Below are 19,526 nucleotides of genomic sequence, written 5' to 3'. Positions count from 1 at the left end.
CTCTCCCCACCAAGTCCGGAACCTGAGTTCAGTCCCTGAGACCCACATGGTGGAAGGAGAGAAGAGTCATGCAAGTTGTCCTCTGACCTGCACACATGCTCTGTGGCATCTATGTACCCATACACACACACACACACACACACACACACACACACACACACACACATATGTACACACACACACCTACACCCATGCACTTCTACACCCATACACCCATGCACCCATACACACATACATACACACATACACACATACACATACACACATATACATATGTACACACACACACCTACACCCATGCACTTCTACACCCATACACCCATGCACCCATACACACATACATACACACATACACACATACACATACACACATATACATATGTACACACACACACCTACACCCATGCACTTCTACACCCATACACCCATGCACCCATACACACATACATATATACACACACATACACATACACACATATACATATGTACACACACACACCTACACCCATGCACCCCTACACCCATACACCCATGCACCCATACACACATACATACAAATAAGTAAATAATAGTTTTTAAGAGGTGGAGAGCAAAAGGAAGACACCTGAAGCCTATTTCTGGTCTCCATATGTACCTGCTTGTACACCTACATACATAACCCACACACAGAGAAACCCAAATATGCAGTATCTAATTCAGGGCTACATTTTACTTTTAATGAATTTCGTATGTTCAAAACAATGTGAGGAGCCGGGCGGTGGTGGCGCACGCCTTTAATCCCAGCACTCGGGAGGCAAAGGCAGGCGGATCTTTGTGAGTTCGAGGCCAGCCTGGCCTAGAGAGAGGTCCAGGAAAGGCGCAAAGCTACACAGAGAAACCCTGTCTCGGAAAACCTAAAAAAAAAAAAAAACAAAAAAAAAACAAAACAAAAACAATGTGAGGGAATGGATATATATGCAAAATACACAGTCTCCCATGGCTGGGCCTGAGATCCCCCTGAGCAGATGATATGGGCTTAAACGATTTTGTAATTTTTTTTTATAAAGATTTATTTATTTATTATGTATACAGTGTTCTGCCTGCATGTGTCCCTGCAGGCCAGAAGAGGGCACCAGATCTCATTACAGGTGGTTGTGAGCCACCATGTGGTTGCTAGGAATTGAACTCAGGACCTCTGGAAAAGCAGTCAGTGTTCTTAACCGCTGAGCCATCTCTCCAGCCCCAATTTTGTAATTTTTGTTAATAATAATTAAAAAGAGTTTAAATTATTGGAAAAAGAAGAAGCTATATGCTTTGACAGAATATATATATATATATATATGGTCTTACATTAAAAATCATCCCAGCATGACAAAAATTATGAAAATGTTTGGAAATATTAGTAAAAATGACTCAGTTCCAGTAGAGTTCTGCTTTCAAGTTCATATTTACACACTGTGATTTTTCTAACTCAATTCTTTTAAGTATACCATAATAAATTCTAATTAATAGTCTTTATTGTTAGCAATCAAATTGTTTTTATCTACACACTTTATCCTATTCTACCAAATACGAAATTCTTAAACTGAGTGACTAGTTGATGGTCTGTGGTGTATTTCCTCCATGGTAGATTTAGGTCCCCAAATCACTATTTCAATGTGAAGGGTGCCAAAGGACTACAGTGTATTGGAATAATGCAGTTTTCGTTTTAATCTGATTCTGATGATTCCTCAACACACCTTTCTTTCTATCATTAGGTCCCTATGAAAACATCATCTTTCTCTGGTTATGTTTTAAACACAAGTTACTCCAAAATGACAGTTAAACCAAGGCTGGGCAAAGGCATAGGAGCATACCTGTAATCACAGCCCTTGGGAAGCAGTAGTAGGAGAATCAGGAGTTCTAGGCCATTCTTAGCTACATAGTTAATTTAAGGCCAGCCTGGGTCACAGGAGACCGTTTTAAATAAATAAACAGAAGATGGCACATTGAGGACCTTTAACCAAAAGCAGTGTTTCAAATCACTGGTGTTCACAGTTGTTGGACCATAACTTTATTGTGAGTTGGTTTCATAAAAATGTGGTTTAACGGGTTTCCATGTGTCCTGTCAACCTCCCTTCCATCGTATTAATTCCGCAGTAACAAGCACACCTCAGGCGGTACCTGTCAGTGCAGCTTTATCAGGAACTCTTCACTGTCTTTCTGCACGGAGCCGCTCCTGAAGGCTCTTCTTCCCTTGTTGGGAGCAAGATGCCGAGCCCAGGCCCGGTGATATATCGGGGAGTGAGGCCCGAAGCATCCATGTGCACTGGCTCCCTGTGACTTTGCTGGCCTGGTTGCTTGGGACATTCCAACCTCTTGAGCTCAGAGGAAAGTCTTCATTCTTTCTGGTTTGGCTTTGGCCAAACATCCTTCTAGCACGTCTTTTTCAGAGCAGCCCTTCCCTCCCACACATGCACACACACAGCACGGTTGTGAAGTTTCCTGAGGACAGGTCCAGCTGGAGAATGCTCTGCCATTCCTCATAGATTCATGACTATAAGAATGCTGTACCCTTACTTGGTCTAGAGTGACTTTGTATTGTTTGGCCATGCACACTCAGACTTATTTGGCCCAGGGAACCTTTTTGTTTGTTTGTTTGTTTTTTGTTTAGCCAAACTAATTAATAATTCAAATAATCCAAAAGACTCATGGCTATGCCCCAGCCTCTTGTAAATGGCTGACTGTGCTTGGCTTTGAGAGGCTCCCTATCACAGCTCGCCTGGCTCTGTAGGACCAAGGGCCAGTTGACACATTCCTCAAGACCCCAGATCACTTTGATTTGCACATGGAGTCTATTAACATCCAACAGTTTAAAACATGGCTGCTAGGGGTTGCCACTAAGGAGCGGTAACCCAAATGAGCTAGAATTAAAATAGACTCCACGAAGTCCGGATAACCTTTATGCCTCCACGGCGGCTTCTGCCATCTCTTGTGTGGTCAGTTGTAGAACGATTATCTTCCAGAGGTGTGTGGAACAGAAAGTCTTGTTGTAAGCAACACAATGTAAGTGTACTAGAGAGCTGGGCTTTGACATCTGAGAACCTTGGGAGGCAGAGGTGCCCGTCATTAGCTGTGTGACTTCATGCAAATTATTCAGTGCTGAGCCTGTTTCCTTATCTGTCAAATAGGGGGCATCTACCAAAAATAATGAGGTAAAAAATAGTGAGTGAAAACAGTGTGTAGCATGGTGCCAGTCAGAGGTGATTAATAATTATTGTTCCTTGTCTCCGCTCCTCAGAAAGTGACTTTCCACTTTCTTCTGATGGGCGAAAGGTAGAGCTAGAACTAGGGAATAGACTCCAGATCTTCTGGAAATGTCAAGTGTTTTCCCATGCTGTATCTTCCTACCAGAGCTGCTGGTTTTATTTCTGTGTTTTCTTTCCTTCAGCCCTTCTAGAATAAAGTGTGGACATAGATGGGTTGATAGTAGATCTGGGGCTAAGAGAAGGAGATTTTAATAGTTGTTTTGTTTTTTTTTTAAGTTAATTCTAATGTGAAGAAAATGCAGTTGTTTCTCTGAGCTCTGGTTTCTAGAAACAAGCATTTCCAGTAGATGGCAGCCTTGCTTCACTTACCTCATAATTATAACAATTTCAATGCACAGTAAGGTGGTTCCAGGCAAATGGTCCCTTGCCCTCAAATAGCCACCCACCTCTTGTGCCGCTATTTTTTTTCTCTTTTTTTTTACATTTTCTCTCGGGCTAATGGCGAGCTTCACAAAAAGCGAGCAGTCCCTCCATAGCCTAAGCTCTACTCCCATCCAGAGCCTGCACGCACTCTTCTATTACAGCCTGGTGTTCAACAAGGCTCTCTGCCTTCTAGTTCTTTCCTTTGGCCTATGACCGTTGCAGGCTGGCCAATCATTTGTTTCCAGGTTTCTCCTGGCTCTTCGGGCAGACTCACTTTGTGATGGTTTAGAAAGGGTGTCTTCAGAGAGTTTATCTTTAGTCAATGTTCTGTGATGCCTCATAGAGACTACACAAATAACTCCCCATCGCCCTGAAGACAGACAGAGAAAGGGGGAAAGTCTCTCAGTATTAATGTTGTCATTGTTGATGTATGATTCGTAGTGCTTTTAGCTCACACCTCAGGCTCACAAAACTGAATCTAGAAAGGTGAAGGATGAGAGACAACACATATCGAATTTGTAGGGACCAGGTGCCAAGGTCTCTGTTGACTTCTGCTTGTGTGTCGTGGACAGCTGTATCGTTGGCTATGTTGGGGAGCGATGTCAGCACCGAGACTTGAGATGGTGGGAACTGCGCCATGCTGGCCACGGGCAGGAGCGCGACATTGCCGTGGTGACTGTCTGTGTGGTGGCACTTGTCCTGCTGTTCCTCTTGGGGATCTGGGGGACTCACTACTACAGGTAATCCTTACTTTTCCATGGGACTTGATGCCCTCTTTTCGAAACCCTTCCCAGGGAATGCCTACTTCCTTGGGATGAACTTGAGCAAAATACTTACTGTAATACAATACAAAAGCCTGACTTTGCCACACATGCCTTTAATCCCAGCACTCAGGAAGCAGAGGCAGGCTGATCTCTGTGAGTTCAAGGCCAGCCTGGCGAGTTCCAGGACAGCCAAGGCTACACAGAGAAACCCTGTCTCAAAAAAAAAACCAAAACAAACTTAAATTTATGTATGATGTAATTATTTTTTGTTTGTTTGATATGTTAATACATGTGACTTAATATTTTTCAGAAATCTGGATTTTTTTTAAGATAAAATCTTGCTATATAGCCTGGGCTAGACTCAAACTCATGATTCTCTGGCCTCAGCCTCCCAAGTGTTGTGACTTCACACCACTTCAACAAGCCTGCCTGACCAGCGGCATGTACGGATTGGAAGCTAATGGCTAGTGGATGGTGGTTTTTGAGCTGCAGACTCCCGTATTCCTAATAACAACAGTGAGGAAGGGGCCAAGGAAAGGACTCAGTCAGTACAGGGTTTGCCGAACAAGCCTGAGGACCTGAGTTAAATCCTCAGCACCTATATTTGAAAACATACGGTAGAATAAAGCAGGGTGCAGCTGGGCACCTGTAATCCCAGCACTGGGGAGATAGAAACAGGATCCCTGGGGCTTGATAACTAGCCAGGCTAGCCGAATTGGCAACCTTCAAGGTCACTGGAGACCCCATTTCAAATAAGAGGTATGGCAATTGAGAAAGATGTACAGTGTCTACTTCTGATCTCCACATGAGGGGACACTTCCATATAGGTGCACACACGCAAGCATCATACACACAGACACACACACACACACACACACACACACACACACACACACACACACACATGCCCGATAAGAACTATTTCTTGACAAAAGAGCTTCTTAGAACTCTTTCTTGAGAATGCAATGCACCAGAGTTGTTTAAGTCCTGTGGACATCTCTGGCTGTTTACTTAACAACGCTGCCCCTGCCCCCGGAACTGCTTAGTGGCCTCAGGTTTTCAGCTATGTGCTTGACTACATATGCACCATCTATAGATCTAATCCAACAAAATAGTTCCCCCAGTGATTGGGATGAGTCTTTCGTTTTTTTTGTTTTTTTTTTTTTTTTTTTTTGAGATTGTCTCTGTTTTTTGGCTTTATCTCAGGACTCGGAAGCAGCCATCGGAAACCCCAAAGAACCCTTATGAAGAGTCAAGCAGAAATATGAGTGGTGATGGGCCTGACCCCAGCAGGGCTGGGACATCATCTTGCCCCCAACCTTGGGTAATGTTATCAAAGTACATGAAGCTAAGAACTGGCTTGATAAGCATCACTGTTCCTTGTCCTCCTTCCCCATGCCTTTCAGAGAAACGGAACTCTATTCTAGCTCCCTGCTGGTCTCAACATGTATCTTTTAGCCTTATTAGCATCCAGCCAATCTTCAGCAACTACTTTGACTGAAGTAACTCTGGACCTCTGTTCCTCATCAATGTAGCTTTTCAAAGATGCTAAGATGTTTAGCTCCACCTTCATAAATGCTATAAGCATGTGACTTAGGACCTCTCTCTAAGCAGAGCTCAGTGCTTTGAGGGCTCGTGACTTGGTGGACTGCTGAATTACCTGCATTGCCCTCGACAGGCTAGAAAGGTATAGAGTGCAAGTTTAATTCATCTCATTTAAATCATAGGGAAGAATGAGAAATGGTTTTTTCATGTGTCTCTTTTAAATACACTTAAAAAAAAAAATCAAAACTCCACGCTGTGGTGGTGAACAGCTTGTTGGCTCCGAGCTGCATTCGGAAGCCCAGGCTGCTGAACTTTGTCCTCCCAGCTGTCATAACTGCCGTCCACACCAACTGCTGCCGCACACGTCAGAGGGAGTTGGGGAGAGCTGAGTTCCCAAACCTGGCAGCAGAAACCAATCTGCTCCCCTCAGCTGCCTTCCCTTGAAGCCAGAGTCCTGGAGACTGTGTGCTTCTGGCAGGGAGGCACACGGTTGGAAAATCTGCAGTGTACTTCTTGACGGGAGCCAGAAATAACAAACCTATGCCCTTACACAGCAGACCATTGTACTGATTCCGCAAGAGACCATTAATGAGGAGGAGACAAAGGGTGACGAGTGTTGTGGGAAATAGAAAGAGAGGAAACAGAGCCCAGCTCCTGAGAGTCACCTCCATCCCCGGCATCTCTGTCCCTGTTCCCTCATTGGCTCGCCTTGTTAAGCCTCCCTACACTTCTCTTGATGAGAAGGATAGGTACAGAAAATATTTTTCTATGCCTTTTACTTTGAATTCTAGATCTTTCCTGTGGAGGGCTCCTTTCTGAACCACACAGTCAGTTCAAGCCTTGGAGAATCCTTCCACCTGATTGTTTATTGACAAGGAAGTACTTCACCAGCTTGCATCCTGTATCCCAGAGCATGGCATACTTCTATTCTTCCTTTGTCTGTTTGATTTCTTTTCATATCTAACCTGTCTGGCCTGAGTGTAGGCCGGTCAGCTCTGCTCAGCCTGCATTACAAGTGCGTCGTCAGTCTGGACAGAGCAAACAATGACAAAATGACCGTTTGTTGAGTTAAGAGAAATGCTGCAGTGGTGACCTGGGCCTCCCTCTTAGCACTCTGGCTCCTAAGCTGCTCAGCCATGAGGAAACGGCTGAAAAATAGTAGTTACACGATTGGTTATTAGTACTTACTGGTGACCCGAATTACTTAGGACTTGATAGTGTGCTTAAATGAATTCTGTATAGCTATAGGCTATACATACATACACGTGGCATTTTTTGTCTGGCCGATGGGCAGTACTTGTGATACCTATGGATGCTTGTACTATTTGCAGCAAAACAGTAGCCTCCAGGGATCCAAGATTCTTAACCGAAGACTCCAGAATCATGACAGATTCTTCAGTAAAGATAGCTGTGTACCCTGATAGAAATGAATGCAAGGTTTCCAGTTAATACTGGAATCTCTCTGGGCGAGAGAGGTAGCTCAGCAGTTGAGATCACTGGCTACTCTTCCAGAGGACTGTGATCTGATTCCCAGCATTTATATGGTGGCTCGTAACCATCTGTAACTCCAGTTCCAGGGAATTCAGTGCCCTCTTCTGGGCTCCATGAGCACCGGGCATGCACATAATGCACAGATATAAATGTAGTCAAAACACCCGTACACACAGTAAAATAATTTAAGAAAAAAATTAGCTGGGCGGTGATGGCGCACGCCTTTAATCCCAGCACTCGGGAGGCAGAGCCAGGCGGATCTCTGTGAGTTCGAGGCCAGCCTGGGCTACCAAGTGAGTTCCAGGAAAGGCGCAAAGCTACACAAAGAAACCCTGTCTCGAAAAACCAAAAAAAAAAAAAAAAAAAAAAAAAAAAAAAAAAAAAAAAAATTAAAGTGGACTCTCTCATTAGCCAAAGACAAGCTGACAAGGCCTTTCTTCCCATTTTCGCCTTCATTGAGTATGTGTGAGAAGCTGCAGCTTAAAGCTTAGCAAGGTGACTTGTGAATTACAGCAGTATACCCTCTCTCCCTTTTCTTTTCTGCAGTTTGTGGTCCTAGAGGAACACCAAGACCCCAAGAATGGGAGTCTCTCTGTAGCTGGCACAAATGGCCCCGCAGTGGATACTGGCCTGTCTTCCAACCTGCAGCCTGGTGAGTAGTTATCTGTACCTTGATCTCGAATGTTTCCCAATGAGAAATGTCAGATAATCACAAAAAGACCATTAGCATTGTCTAAGCTGAGTGAGCACTGGGTGGTTCTGACATGCCATGTGGTTTGGAGAAATGCATTTGACTGCACTTCCCTCTTCTGTGAAGATTCTGTCTACTCCAACCCCAGGCACACTGCAGTCTGCTAGGTCGTTCCGAGCCAGCACACAGGACTCAGCCCCTTCCTGTGAGCTGGGTAGGGCTGCAGGCCAGACCAGTTGCTGTAAGCATAGCTTCCCTGGAGGTGGAAATGGTTCTTCAAAAACAGGTCCCTGGTGCTGGTGGGAGTGTTCCTACTGATGGAAGTTGAGCCAGGCATTGTCATGGGGAGGTCAGAATATTCTGGGCTTGTCGGGGGCTAGCCCCCAGCCAGACTCTTGGCTGTCTGAAAGTCCAGCCAGGCCACTAAAGGACCATGAAATCGAGCCAAGCTCTCAGGCTCTCCCAAACTCCATCTGCTTCGTGTAGAAATGGAGTCGCACATTTTTTGATATCATCCTTTCACCAGGACTTGTATTATGATATGTCTCTTGGGTTCAGGTCTCAGATATCATTGTGCTTTTTACAACCCAGAGGACACTGCTAAGCATGCTTTTGTGTCATAAGCCTTTGGAAAGGCAAAGGGGACCTTTGAGCCAACACAAACAGTTCCTCTGCTAAGGGCAGGAGCCAGCTGAGTCTCAGTGCTACTTCTATCTTCTGATATTTCCTGTCGCACATGTCACCATACCCCCTCTTCCGATTTTCAATAGAAAGAACATAGGGTCGTCTTATGGAAAACTCATTCTAAATTTCCATTTTGAACGTGTTCTGCTCTATAACCCAGAATACTGAATTCAGTAAAAAATTTTACTGCCTAATTTGAGCAAGACCAGTATATTAAGGCACATTAAGGAATTGAATAAAAACTGTACTGAATGGTGTTGCTAGTTTTCCTCCCTGGCCCACAGTCAGGGCAAATCTCTCTCACCCGCCAGTCCCAAGCCGCTTAAACCCGATCAAATAAACACAGAGACTTATATTGGTTTCAAACTGTATGGCCGTGGCAGGCTTCTTGCTAACTGTTCTTACAGCTTAAATTAATCCATTTCTATTAATCTATACCTTGCCACGTGGCTTGTGGCTTACCGGTACTTTACATCTTCCTTATCCTGATGGCGGCTGGCAGTGTCTCCCCCACCCAGCTTCCTGTTCTCTCCATTCTCCTCTCTGTTAGTCCCGCCTATACTTCCTGCCTGGCCACTGCCAATCAGTGATTTATTCATTGACCAATCAGCAACACATTTGATATATAGACCATCCCACATCACTTCCCCTTTTCTTTTCTTAAAAAGGAAGGTTTTAACCTTAACACATCTCTAAAGTCAGCTTGGTATATTTGGGAATTTGGACGTAGCTTCTCTTACTACTTCCTGCTGGAGGAGGGCGCTGTATCTTTCGGGGAAACAAAGAAAATTTTAGGATCATGGAGTAGTCCGTGAGGCTGTATCATCTGAGCCAGTTGCCTTGAAACGGTTTTGGATGTTGGATTATCTGGGCCATGGTGTCATCGGAGACCTTTTAGGGGGTCTTGGCTGGTCAAACCTGATGTGTCTTAATCTGGAACAAATCCATAGCCTCTGGCTTTCTGTGGAAACAAAAGCAGAGTCTCCTTTCCAAAGTAACATATCCTTATATCCAAATTTTGAAGTCAAGGTACCTTTAAAATATGCATACTGGTTTAACTCAGTTTCCTTTATAATCAAACATCTCTCTGTAGTTAAGAATCCCAAAGACAACACAATCCAGACTCTCTGTGTAATAGTCATCTCTACGTGGCTTATTTTTTATATTAATTTTACTGTCTCTTTAAAGACTTTATTTTTTAAAACCATGTATTTGTTTCTATACTGTATATATCACCTTTTTTTTTCTTTCAAGCCTACGTATATTTTACACACATTTTAAACTATTACATCTGAATCTGTCTTATTGTGAATCTATTGCTTTAAGCTGCAGCAGCTGTGGCTGCTGGCTCTGCCCACCGCAGCTTCCCAACATGGCGTGGTACTTTACCGCCAGCTCTGGGAGCTATCGTGGGTCTATGTTTTTATCCAAACAGCGTGTAGCCCAGAAACCTCTTTTTTTGTTTTGTACTAGCAAAGGCTAAATCCACAATGTAGCTTAATGTGTCACTTACAGAGGCCTCATTCCCGCCATACTGCAGGTCAAGCACGCACGCCAGCAACCCGCCAGTAGCTCAAACTGGCAGCTGCTGCTCATTTGAGAGAGACAATTAGGAAGCTGTTTTTAGCTCCGTTTTAGAATCTTTTTTGTCAGGTTTTAGGTGGAAACTCTTGCCACCACGTTGGACGCCATTTGTTGCTAGAGTTTTCCTACCTGGCCCACAGTCAGGGCAAATCTCTCTCACCCGCCAGTCCCAAGCCGCTTAAACCTGATCAAATAAACACAGAGACTTATATTGGTTTCAAACTGTATGGCCGTGGCAGGCTTCTTGCTAACTGTTCTTACAGCTTAAATTAATCCATTTCTATTAATCTATACCTTGCCACGTGGCTTGTGGCTTACCGGTACTTTACATCTTCCTTATCCTGATGGCGGCTGGCAGTGTCTCCCCCACCCAGCTTCCTGTTCTCTCCATTCTCCTCTCTGTTAGTCCCGCCTATACTTCCTGCCTGGCCACTGCCAATCAGTGATTTATTCATTGACCAATCAGCACCACATTTGACATATAGACCATCCCACATCAGAATGGTTTATCCTGGTAACTGTTGCCTGTATACTTTTAAAACTTAGTATTTCCAGTAGTTGCCTCGGTGGGGTGGGGTTGCCAGGACTATTAGACGGTAAAAGACTGCTTTATAGTTACTCCTTTTCTTTGAGCAACTAAAAGCACAACGTTCCTTTTGGAGATAATCTGCTTAGGAGGAACATGTGCTACAATGTTACAACTTAATCCAAAGCTCAAAGATTTAACAGAAATGTGGTTATACCAGAAAGAAAAAAATGAAGGATTCATATGGTTAGGACTATATTCCAGGATGGGTTAAAACTGTGGTTTGCAACCTGTGGGTCATGACCCCTTTGGGGGTCAAACAATCTTTTCAAAGGGGTCACCTAAGACTATTTGTATATCAAATATTTGCATTACAATTCATAACAGTAGCAAAATTACAGGTATGAAATAGCAACGAAAATAATTGTATATTTGGGGGGTCACCACAACGTGAGAAACTATTTGAAATGGTCACAGCATTAGGAAGGCAGAGAACTACTGTGTTAGAACATTTTCATTTTTATCCACTCTACAGTGAATGCATTGATCCGTTTTCATTTGTTTCTTGTGTGAGGGATCCAGTCTCCTATCATGTGTCTGTCACTCGTAGATATTTGCAGTGAAAATGCACACGGGTTGGGTGTGGAGGGAGAGTGGAGAAGGAGTTGAAGGTTAGTTTTGGCTCTGAACCAGTATGCTCTCTGTTCCTAGAAAGGCATGGTACCAGTGGTTGACCCAGAGCCATCTTCTCTGACCCCAGCCAGTAGCCAACGGGCAAGGGTTAAGTGAAGAGCATTGTGTTGAGGGAAAGCTGGTCATGAGGGAAGGAAAGGTGTTTCAAATCCGAACTTTGTTCTAAGACGTTTACAGTCTAGATGTGGAGCTAGAACTGTAGTTAGAGTTTTCCTGCCTGGCCCACAGTCAGGACAAATCTCTGTCACCCGCCAGTCCCACAGCCGCTCAGACCCAACCAAGTAAACACAGAGACTTATATTGCTTACAAATTGTATGGCCATGCCAGGCTTCTTGCTTAACTCTTCTTATATCTTAAATTAATCCATTTCTATAAATCTATACCTTGCCACGTGACTCGTGGCTTACCAGCATCTTCACATGCTGCTTGTCTTGGCGGTGGCTAGCAGTGACTCCTCCCACCTTCCTGTTCTCTCAGTTCTCCTCTCTGTTAGTCCCACCTATACTTCCTGCCTGGCCACTGGCCAATCAGTGTTTTATTTATTGACCAATCAGAGTATTTGACATATAGACCACCCCACAGCATAGAACAAACACAGAGAAGCCAGAGAACACTATCAACTCTTTAGATCATCTCAACCAACTAAGACTATGCTAATTTTAAAAACTGAGTCCCATATAGGTTAAGAATGTGTCCTTTGTTTCTCATGTTTTATGTCTATTATCCTCTGACTATTACAAGGATCTCTTTTGCTAGACATTGTAAACAATGAAATCTCCTCCTCTCCCCCACCTCCTCCTCTCTCCTCTTCCCCCTTTCATCCTTCTCTCTCGTCCTCCCTTCCATCTTCTTTGAATAGGGTCAGTGCATCTGACTTCATGGAGACAGAAGCCCCACATATATGGACCGAGCACAGGGCAAAGCTGTTGGATCCCACCACCAAGTGACAAAGTTCCCCAGGAAATGGAGGGAAACGCCCACTTACCCTCCTACAAGGAATGGCCTCTCGCTGTGGGGGTTGAGAAGCTTCATTCTCTCCAGTCAGCTAATGGATTGTGTCAACAAAGGGCCCCAGGTCTACCACACCAGACAGAGCCAATTCAGTGAGAACTGGAAGTAGACAGATGGTAAAAGAACAAACCAGGCCAATAGACGGGATGTTTTCTTTATAAAGTAGATTTGGTACTCCAATCTCTATGGCTAATCACCACTCAGCATCCTGAACATAGCTCCACAGCTGCGATTTTTGCTTCTTTCTTCAAGCAGTCCCACTGACGACTTCCAAAAGAAGAGTCAAGAAATCATTAGAAACCAAAGTCAAGACATTCACACATCGTAAGCTGTGTCTTCTTCAATAGATTTTTTTTTTGTTCCTCTCCTTGTTCCTTAGAAGAAATGGGTTAAAGCAGGTGATCACACGTTTTGTTGATTGCAAAGTAATTTGTATGATCTACACAAAAGCCTTAGCCCAATCCCATAAAATGGTTGGAACATTATAACTATTGCTGAGATACACTATACGAATTTAATTCACTATTAGGGTGGCCCATGCTCATAATTTTGCCTTCTGGATTGTGATAAATTAGTGAAAATAATTGTAACTAAGAATCTGATTTTTTCAGAATTGATCATTTATTTTTTTATACTTTAAAATCTGTGAATGAAAATATTTAATTTTAAAAACATTTCCTAAGAGGCATCAGTGTTTCTTAATTAGTGTCTTTTCCTTTTGTCAAATGGAAATTTACCCAGTGAAAATGGTAAATTCTAGTGTTTGCATAGAATTTTTTACTTGTTTTAAGATATGAGATTGTAAACAAATTGCTTGATTTGTTTTCATCGATTTCTTCCAATTAAATAAAATCACCCTAAAAATCAGCACTTTATTATATATTTGATGACGTTGTTATAGTTTGAGCTGAACCAACGTGATTCACTGGACTTGTCATCGTAAAGAAAATTGAACCAGCTCTGCTGCTGTAAAGCATCAGATCCTAAAGCATGGATCCTGATGGTGCATCTTCCTTATAGCCAAAGTGTTGCTAATACAGAGGATGCAGGGTCCATACCAGGCATGGACAGTTTGGAGCTTTGTTTACCCCGGTTTTCAAACTGAGCATGATGTAGAAATCAATCTGTGTAAACATTTGAGGATGGGATGACTTCAGGTTTGAGGCTCTCAGTTAATTCTTCAGTATGACACTTTCATCTGGCCAATTTAGGTTTGTTCTGAATTCAGTCTTGCTTCTGTTGACAGTGGACAGCCTAGAAGCTCCCGAGACCTATCTTTTCTTTCTGGTAAGTGTACTGACCTCAAAATAATAATAGACATCATCTCTCCACATGTTTCTTTTTATCCTCCCCAAGTTAACATGTTTGAAGCCTTAACTATATGGATCCCACGTATGTATTTGGACACACCTGCTTTGGAATCTCGAGATAGCCGATGGACTGTGAGACCACAGTCTCCCCTGAGGATATCACTATGTCTGAATCAGAAAATTCCCACTTCCTTTGAGCCTTACAATGATGCGGACACCTTAGAAATCGGGGCATTGTAAGTGTTTATTCAGGCCACACCGGCAGCTTCCGGTCACACTAAAACAGAAGCATGCTGTGTGTTCTTGTAGTTAATACATCCCCCTGGATCTGCCGCCCCTTCTTCCAGCTTCACGTCTCCAGGAGACATGTTCTCATTTCTTTGAAAAATACGTATTTCACAAGCGTTTTCATCCAAGATAGTTGATTTGTATCTTTTCAAGACTACGTTTTATTTCCCAACACTCATGGTCTTGAGGTACACGGTACCTGATGGACATTCTCTGCTGTCACGTACTACATGTGAAAGGAACCCTCTGCCCTCTGCAGCACCTCCCAAAGGCTTAATACACTGTGCTCTGTTGAATCCGTATGGTTTTAGTTCTACCCATTGACTGGTTATGAAGTGCCCTTTCACATGAATATATGAGCATGTGTGATTGGTGAAAATGTAGCAACACCAACTATAATAAATAAGAATCCTCCACACACACACCCCAAAATAAATAAGCTAAATGGCCGGGAGAACTGAAACCTCTCTTGTCGATTTAATTAGCAAGATTTTATGCTTCGTTGTGTTTCTTTTTCTTTTTTATGTCTTTCCACAAGAAACGCCCTTTCTACATTTCCAAGCTCGTCAGTCCAGACATGCCTGAAGCGGAGTATAGAGTTCTCTTCCTGTTGGGACACTGACAGGGTTCTCAGCTGGAGGCCCTATGCTGGCCACGAGGAAAACATCATGCTTACCACTCTGGTAGCATTGTACAGGGTCAGGTGGGGAAGCTCTTATCTGGGATGCTCCTGTCCACAGCTGGGGTCAGGTGGGCAAGCTCTCGTCCTGGATGCTCCTGTCCACAGCTGGGGTCAGGTGGGCAAGCTCTCGTCCTGGATGCTCCTGTCCACAGCTGGGGTCAGGTGGGGAAGCTCTCGTCCTGGATGCTCCTGTCCACAGCTGGGGTCAGGTGGGGAAGCTCTTGTCCTGGATGCTCCTGTCCATGCTCCTGAGACATGCACAGGTACCAGCTACTACTCACTCATCATGGTGACTACTGCCAGGCTGTAGATCACCTTCATGTCCTTTACCTGGTGCTTATCTCTTCTCCTATTAATCCTAATGAGAACTAGTGAACTCAGGCCTGCCGCCACACCCCAGATACACCAGCCTTTCCCAAACCTCCCACCAACTCTACTACATGCCCCCACTGGGGGAGGGGGGAAGGAACTGGTCCCATGGTTCTCCCTACAGCTCTAACTTGCCCATATTTCCCATTGCCTCACAAGTTCTGATAAATGTCTGTGCTCTGACCTTCAAATCCTCCTTCTAGACCTGACTTTCCTAACTCCCCTTGCAATTATGTAGGATTGAATTTCTATAATAAATTACCTATTATATAATACCCTGTGATTTGCTTCCTGTGTGAACCCTGGCTGATACAAATATATGCAACCAGATATTCAAGATGCACATACCTTATCAAGATGCACATACCTTATATCATGCAAATCATTCCATGCAATAGGAAAGGGGAGGGAACGCCTTACCTCATTTTAACCTTTATTTCTTCAGTGGACTAGTACAGCACAGAAAAGGGTGATTAAAAGCCAAATTCAATTATAAATATAGACGCAAAAGGTCTATAGAAAAGATTAGTAATGAATTTGGCAGTGAGTTTAAAAGCATTTTATGACCAAATGTTAATTATGTAATAAATGAAGCATCAGTCGAATATTCCAAACTAATATGTAAATTATTAAATTATATTACAGTGCAAAAGAAAGCATGGCATAGATAGGCAGAAGATGTTTTCAGAAGCATTCGCCATGCATTCAAGACAAAACTTCTTTGTAAAATAGGAAAAGTGCATTTCTCTAATGTGATGAAGGAAGTCTACCAGGACCTACCAGCAGCATTTTACATAATACTGAAATACTGAAGGCATTCCTCTTAGATCAGGACCAAGGATGTCTCATTCATTTATTTTTTGATTTCATATATATGTGCTGTAATTGCCTGATTTCCTCTTTCCCTCTCTTCCTTCCAACTGCCCTGTGCCTCCCATCCCACTCAAATACTTGGCCTCTTTTCCCTTAATTATTGTTGTTACACACACGTAATAAATACAGAAATAAAAGCTGCTGAGTCCATTGAGCATTTAGTGTTGGTCTTGGGTATATGTTTTTAGGATGGAGCACTTGAGATTGATTACCCAGTGAGGGGCCCATCCCTGGGGAAGACTGGGTCTCCCCCTCTCAGCAGCCATTAGTTGCCCATAGCTCTCCATCTAGAGGTGCGGCCTTGTGAGATTTCCCTGTTTACGTTGGCATGCCAACTGATGTCATCACTAAGGTCTTGTTTAGGCAACCACACTGTTGAGGTTTCGTGGGTGTGGCTTCATGGCAGACATCCTGGTCTTTTTGCCCCTCATCTCTCCACTCTCAGTTCTATTCAAACACTGTGTTAAGTGCCTTGACTAGTATTCTGACAGTAATACTCCAAAACAGTAAGATTGGAAGTTTAAAACTGCATAAAGACTAAAAATAAAGTTATCTTCAGATGAGATAGTTGTCTGCAAAAAAAAATAGTAAGTAATTCACAAATATTAATACAAAGTCAATAACTCTCATGGTGGCTCAGTGGTGAAGTCTGTGTGGCAGCATTTCTTCCCAAACTCTGCTGTCAAGATGGACCCCAGAGCCAGATTCCCAGCACCCACACAGTGAAATGAGAGAAATGACCCCCGAAGTTGTCCTCTGCCACCATATGTGTTTTGTGGCACATGCATGTGCTCACTCTCTCACTTGCTCCTTCTGTCTCTCACACATACAATCATAACAAATTGAAAATAGAGTAGTATATTTAAGATACTGAATTCCATAATCAGCAAATTATTGCTCAAAAGTAAAGGTAAAACAAAGATTATCTAGGAAAAGCCGAAGAATTGGAAACAAGAACACCTTCACTAATCAAATATTGAGGAGAAAATTTTAACTAGAAGTTTATTTCAGACAGAATAATGAAAGTATAGCAAAAATAAACAATTGCAAAGTTAATTGCATTTAATTGAAAAATTAATAAATAAATGTAGACCTGGTATAAAAATGTGGAAGTTTTTGTGTGAAAAGGAACTAAATGGGAAATATCAGATATTATTATAGAGCAGTAGTTACTAAGTGTGGTATTATTTCAGAAGAAATAGATCAGTGGAAAGCCCAGTCCATAGACAAGTGAAGATGAGTGAATGTGCAGTGTGCATGAGTCCACTGGGTAGGAATGGACCCTTTGTTATTAAGTACCACCCAGACTGGTTATCCAATCAGAAAATAAGGAAAGACATCCCTGCCTTCTGTTGTTTACATGTACCCATCTAAGGTGGAGTGTAAACTTAAGTTTGTAAGGCAGAATTAGAAAGCTTTGAGAAGACTTTATTGGAGTACATTTACATAACCTCGGGTGTCTTTTTTTAAAATTCACCGAATTTAATTATGGTTGCTTTCATGAGCGTGACTTGGCTTCGCACTGAAGACAGTGGCACATGTCCCCGTAACTGCAAACAGTCTCTCAGTGAGGCTGGGGGCCGTTCTTGTGTAGGTAACCACCACCGTGGTGAGTTTATGAGTGCAATGGCCACAGCATGTCCAGATGACACTGTCTCACGTATCTCCGAGCCTCTGGCTCTCACATTCTTTATTCGCCCCTTCTGGATGTTCCCGGGCTCTCCAGCAGGTGGAACTGCCCCTTTTTTGACTAAGCACTCCAGTCATTTGCCCTCCACCCTTTGACCAGTCATGGAGCAGAAAGAAGCATCCCTGTTGAAAGCAGGGAACGGCACTGACGTATGGGTAGAAGGGTTTAGGAGACAGCTGGACTCGGTGCTCTGTTTTTAAAAGATGATCTTGTGGTATAACCAGGACTGGCCTGAAACTCACCAGATAGCCCAGGTTAGCCTAAATTTGTGCTCTTCTTGCCTCTTCTCCCTGAGTGCTGGGGTTTTAGGTATGTGCCACCATACTTAGCTCAAGGAATGGTTTCTTAATCAAGACTAGAAGAACAATATAGCAATACGTCTTTAAAATTAGTAACTGCATCTAAGAAATGCCATAAGGCTGTGCAATATAAGATGCAGGCTTTTAAGTGAAATTTTAATATAGGTGGCCAACTACAGAGGCTACATGTCTAGAATAAGTTAAGTACTACCTGTAGTCAAGAGAAAAGAAACAATGTAGTGGAAAGATGGGTGAGAGGGTACACACACACACACACACACACACACACACACACACACATACATACACATATACACACATACACACATACATACACATACACACATACACATATACATACACACACATACACACATACACAAACACACACAAATACACACACACACACACACACACACACACACACACACACACACACACGGAATCTATCATGCCAGTAGTCAGTGTGAAATAAGAGCCACAAAATACCCTCTTTCACAGCCAGCCATTGGCATAAGTTTTAGTGCAACAAATCCAAGTTTCATCAAGAATGTGGGATGATGTATGCTCTCACACACTGCTAATGGGAATGTTAATTGGTACAGCCATTTTGGTATGATTTAGTACAGCTAGACACACTGAGAGTCTGCAATTCGGAAATTCTAATCTGAGAGATATTATTGGAGAAGAAATTCATTCAAGCCTCTATTTCTCAGGGTGTTAAAGAGAGCATTCTGAATGGTAAAAGTCTGGAAACCACACAAATACCAACCATCACATGAATTTAAATTGTGATATAGTTTTATTATAGACTACTGCAACAGCAGTTAAAATAGGTGAGTTATAGCTCTGCATATGAAAATGATTAATTTGAGAAGTGTTTTACGTTATTTTAGTCATTTTTAATGACTAAAACACCATGACCCAGGCAACTTACGAAAGAAAGTGTTTAATATGGGGCTCACGGTTTCGGGGGTTAGAGCCCATGACTGTCGGGGTGAGGAGCATGGCGGCAGCAGGCAGGCATGGTGTGGGGCGGTGGCTGAGATCTCACATCTTGAGATGACAACCACAAGGCAGAGAAAGCTAACTGGGAATGGTGAGGGCTTCTGAAACCTCCCAAGTGACATACCTCCTCCGACAAGGCCACACCTCCTAATCCTTCCCAAATGGTTTCGCTAACTGGAGACCAAGTATTAAAACAGATGAGCCTATGGGGCCATTCTCACTCAAGACATTCATACATGGGTAATTGGGAAAAAGGAACTAAGCAAATTCTACATATAAGATTTTTAGTTAAATTATGCATATGAGTATTTCACTTGCATGTTTGCAGGGAGCAGAAGAGGGAGTTGGATCCCCTGAGACTGGAGTT

The 19,526-nt window shown here is 43.1% G+C and overlaps 1 protein-coding gene across 1 annotated transcript in view; it reads left to right on the top strand.

The window, feature by feature from the left end:
* Positions 1 to 13,507, top strand: part of Egf (epidermal growth factor) — an 83,196-nt gene extending 69,689 nt beyond the window's left edge. Inside the window, exons 21-24 of the mRNA XM_052730495.1 lie at positions 4,223 to 4,390; positions 5,621 to 5,738; positions 7,997 to 8,102; positions 12,489 to 13,507. Of these exons, the coding sequence (XP_052586455.1) occupies positions 4,223 to 4,390; positions 5,621 to 5,738; positions 7,997 to 8,102; positions 12,489 to 12,736 (640 nt within the window). The 3' untranslated portion in view covers positions 12,737 to 13,507. The remainder of the gene's footprint in view (positions 1 to 4,222; positions 4,391 to 5,620; positions 5,739 to 7,996; positions 8,103 to 12,488) is intronic.
* Positions 13,508 to 19,526: the final 6,019 nt, after the last annotated feature.

Source organism: Peromyscus californicus, unplaced genomic scaffold (assembly GCF_007827085.1).
Source record: "Peromyscus californicus insignis strain IS unplaced genomic scaffold, ASM782708v3 Scaffold_9__1_contigs__length_137607984, whole genome shotgun sequence".
NCBI classification, from domain to species: domain Eukaryota; kingdom Metazoa; phylum Chordata; class Mammalia; order Rodentia; family Cricetidae; genus Peromyscus; species Peromyscus californicus.
Note: the sequence above shows the minus strand (reverse complement) of the source record. Positions and strands in the feature narration are given on the sequence as shown.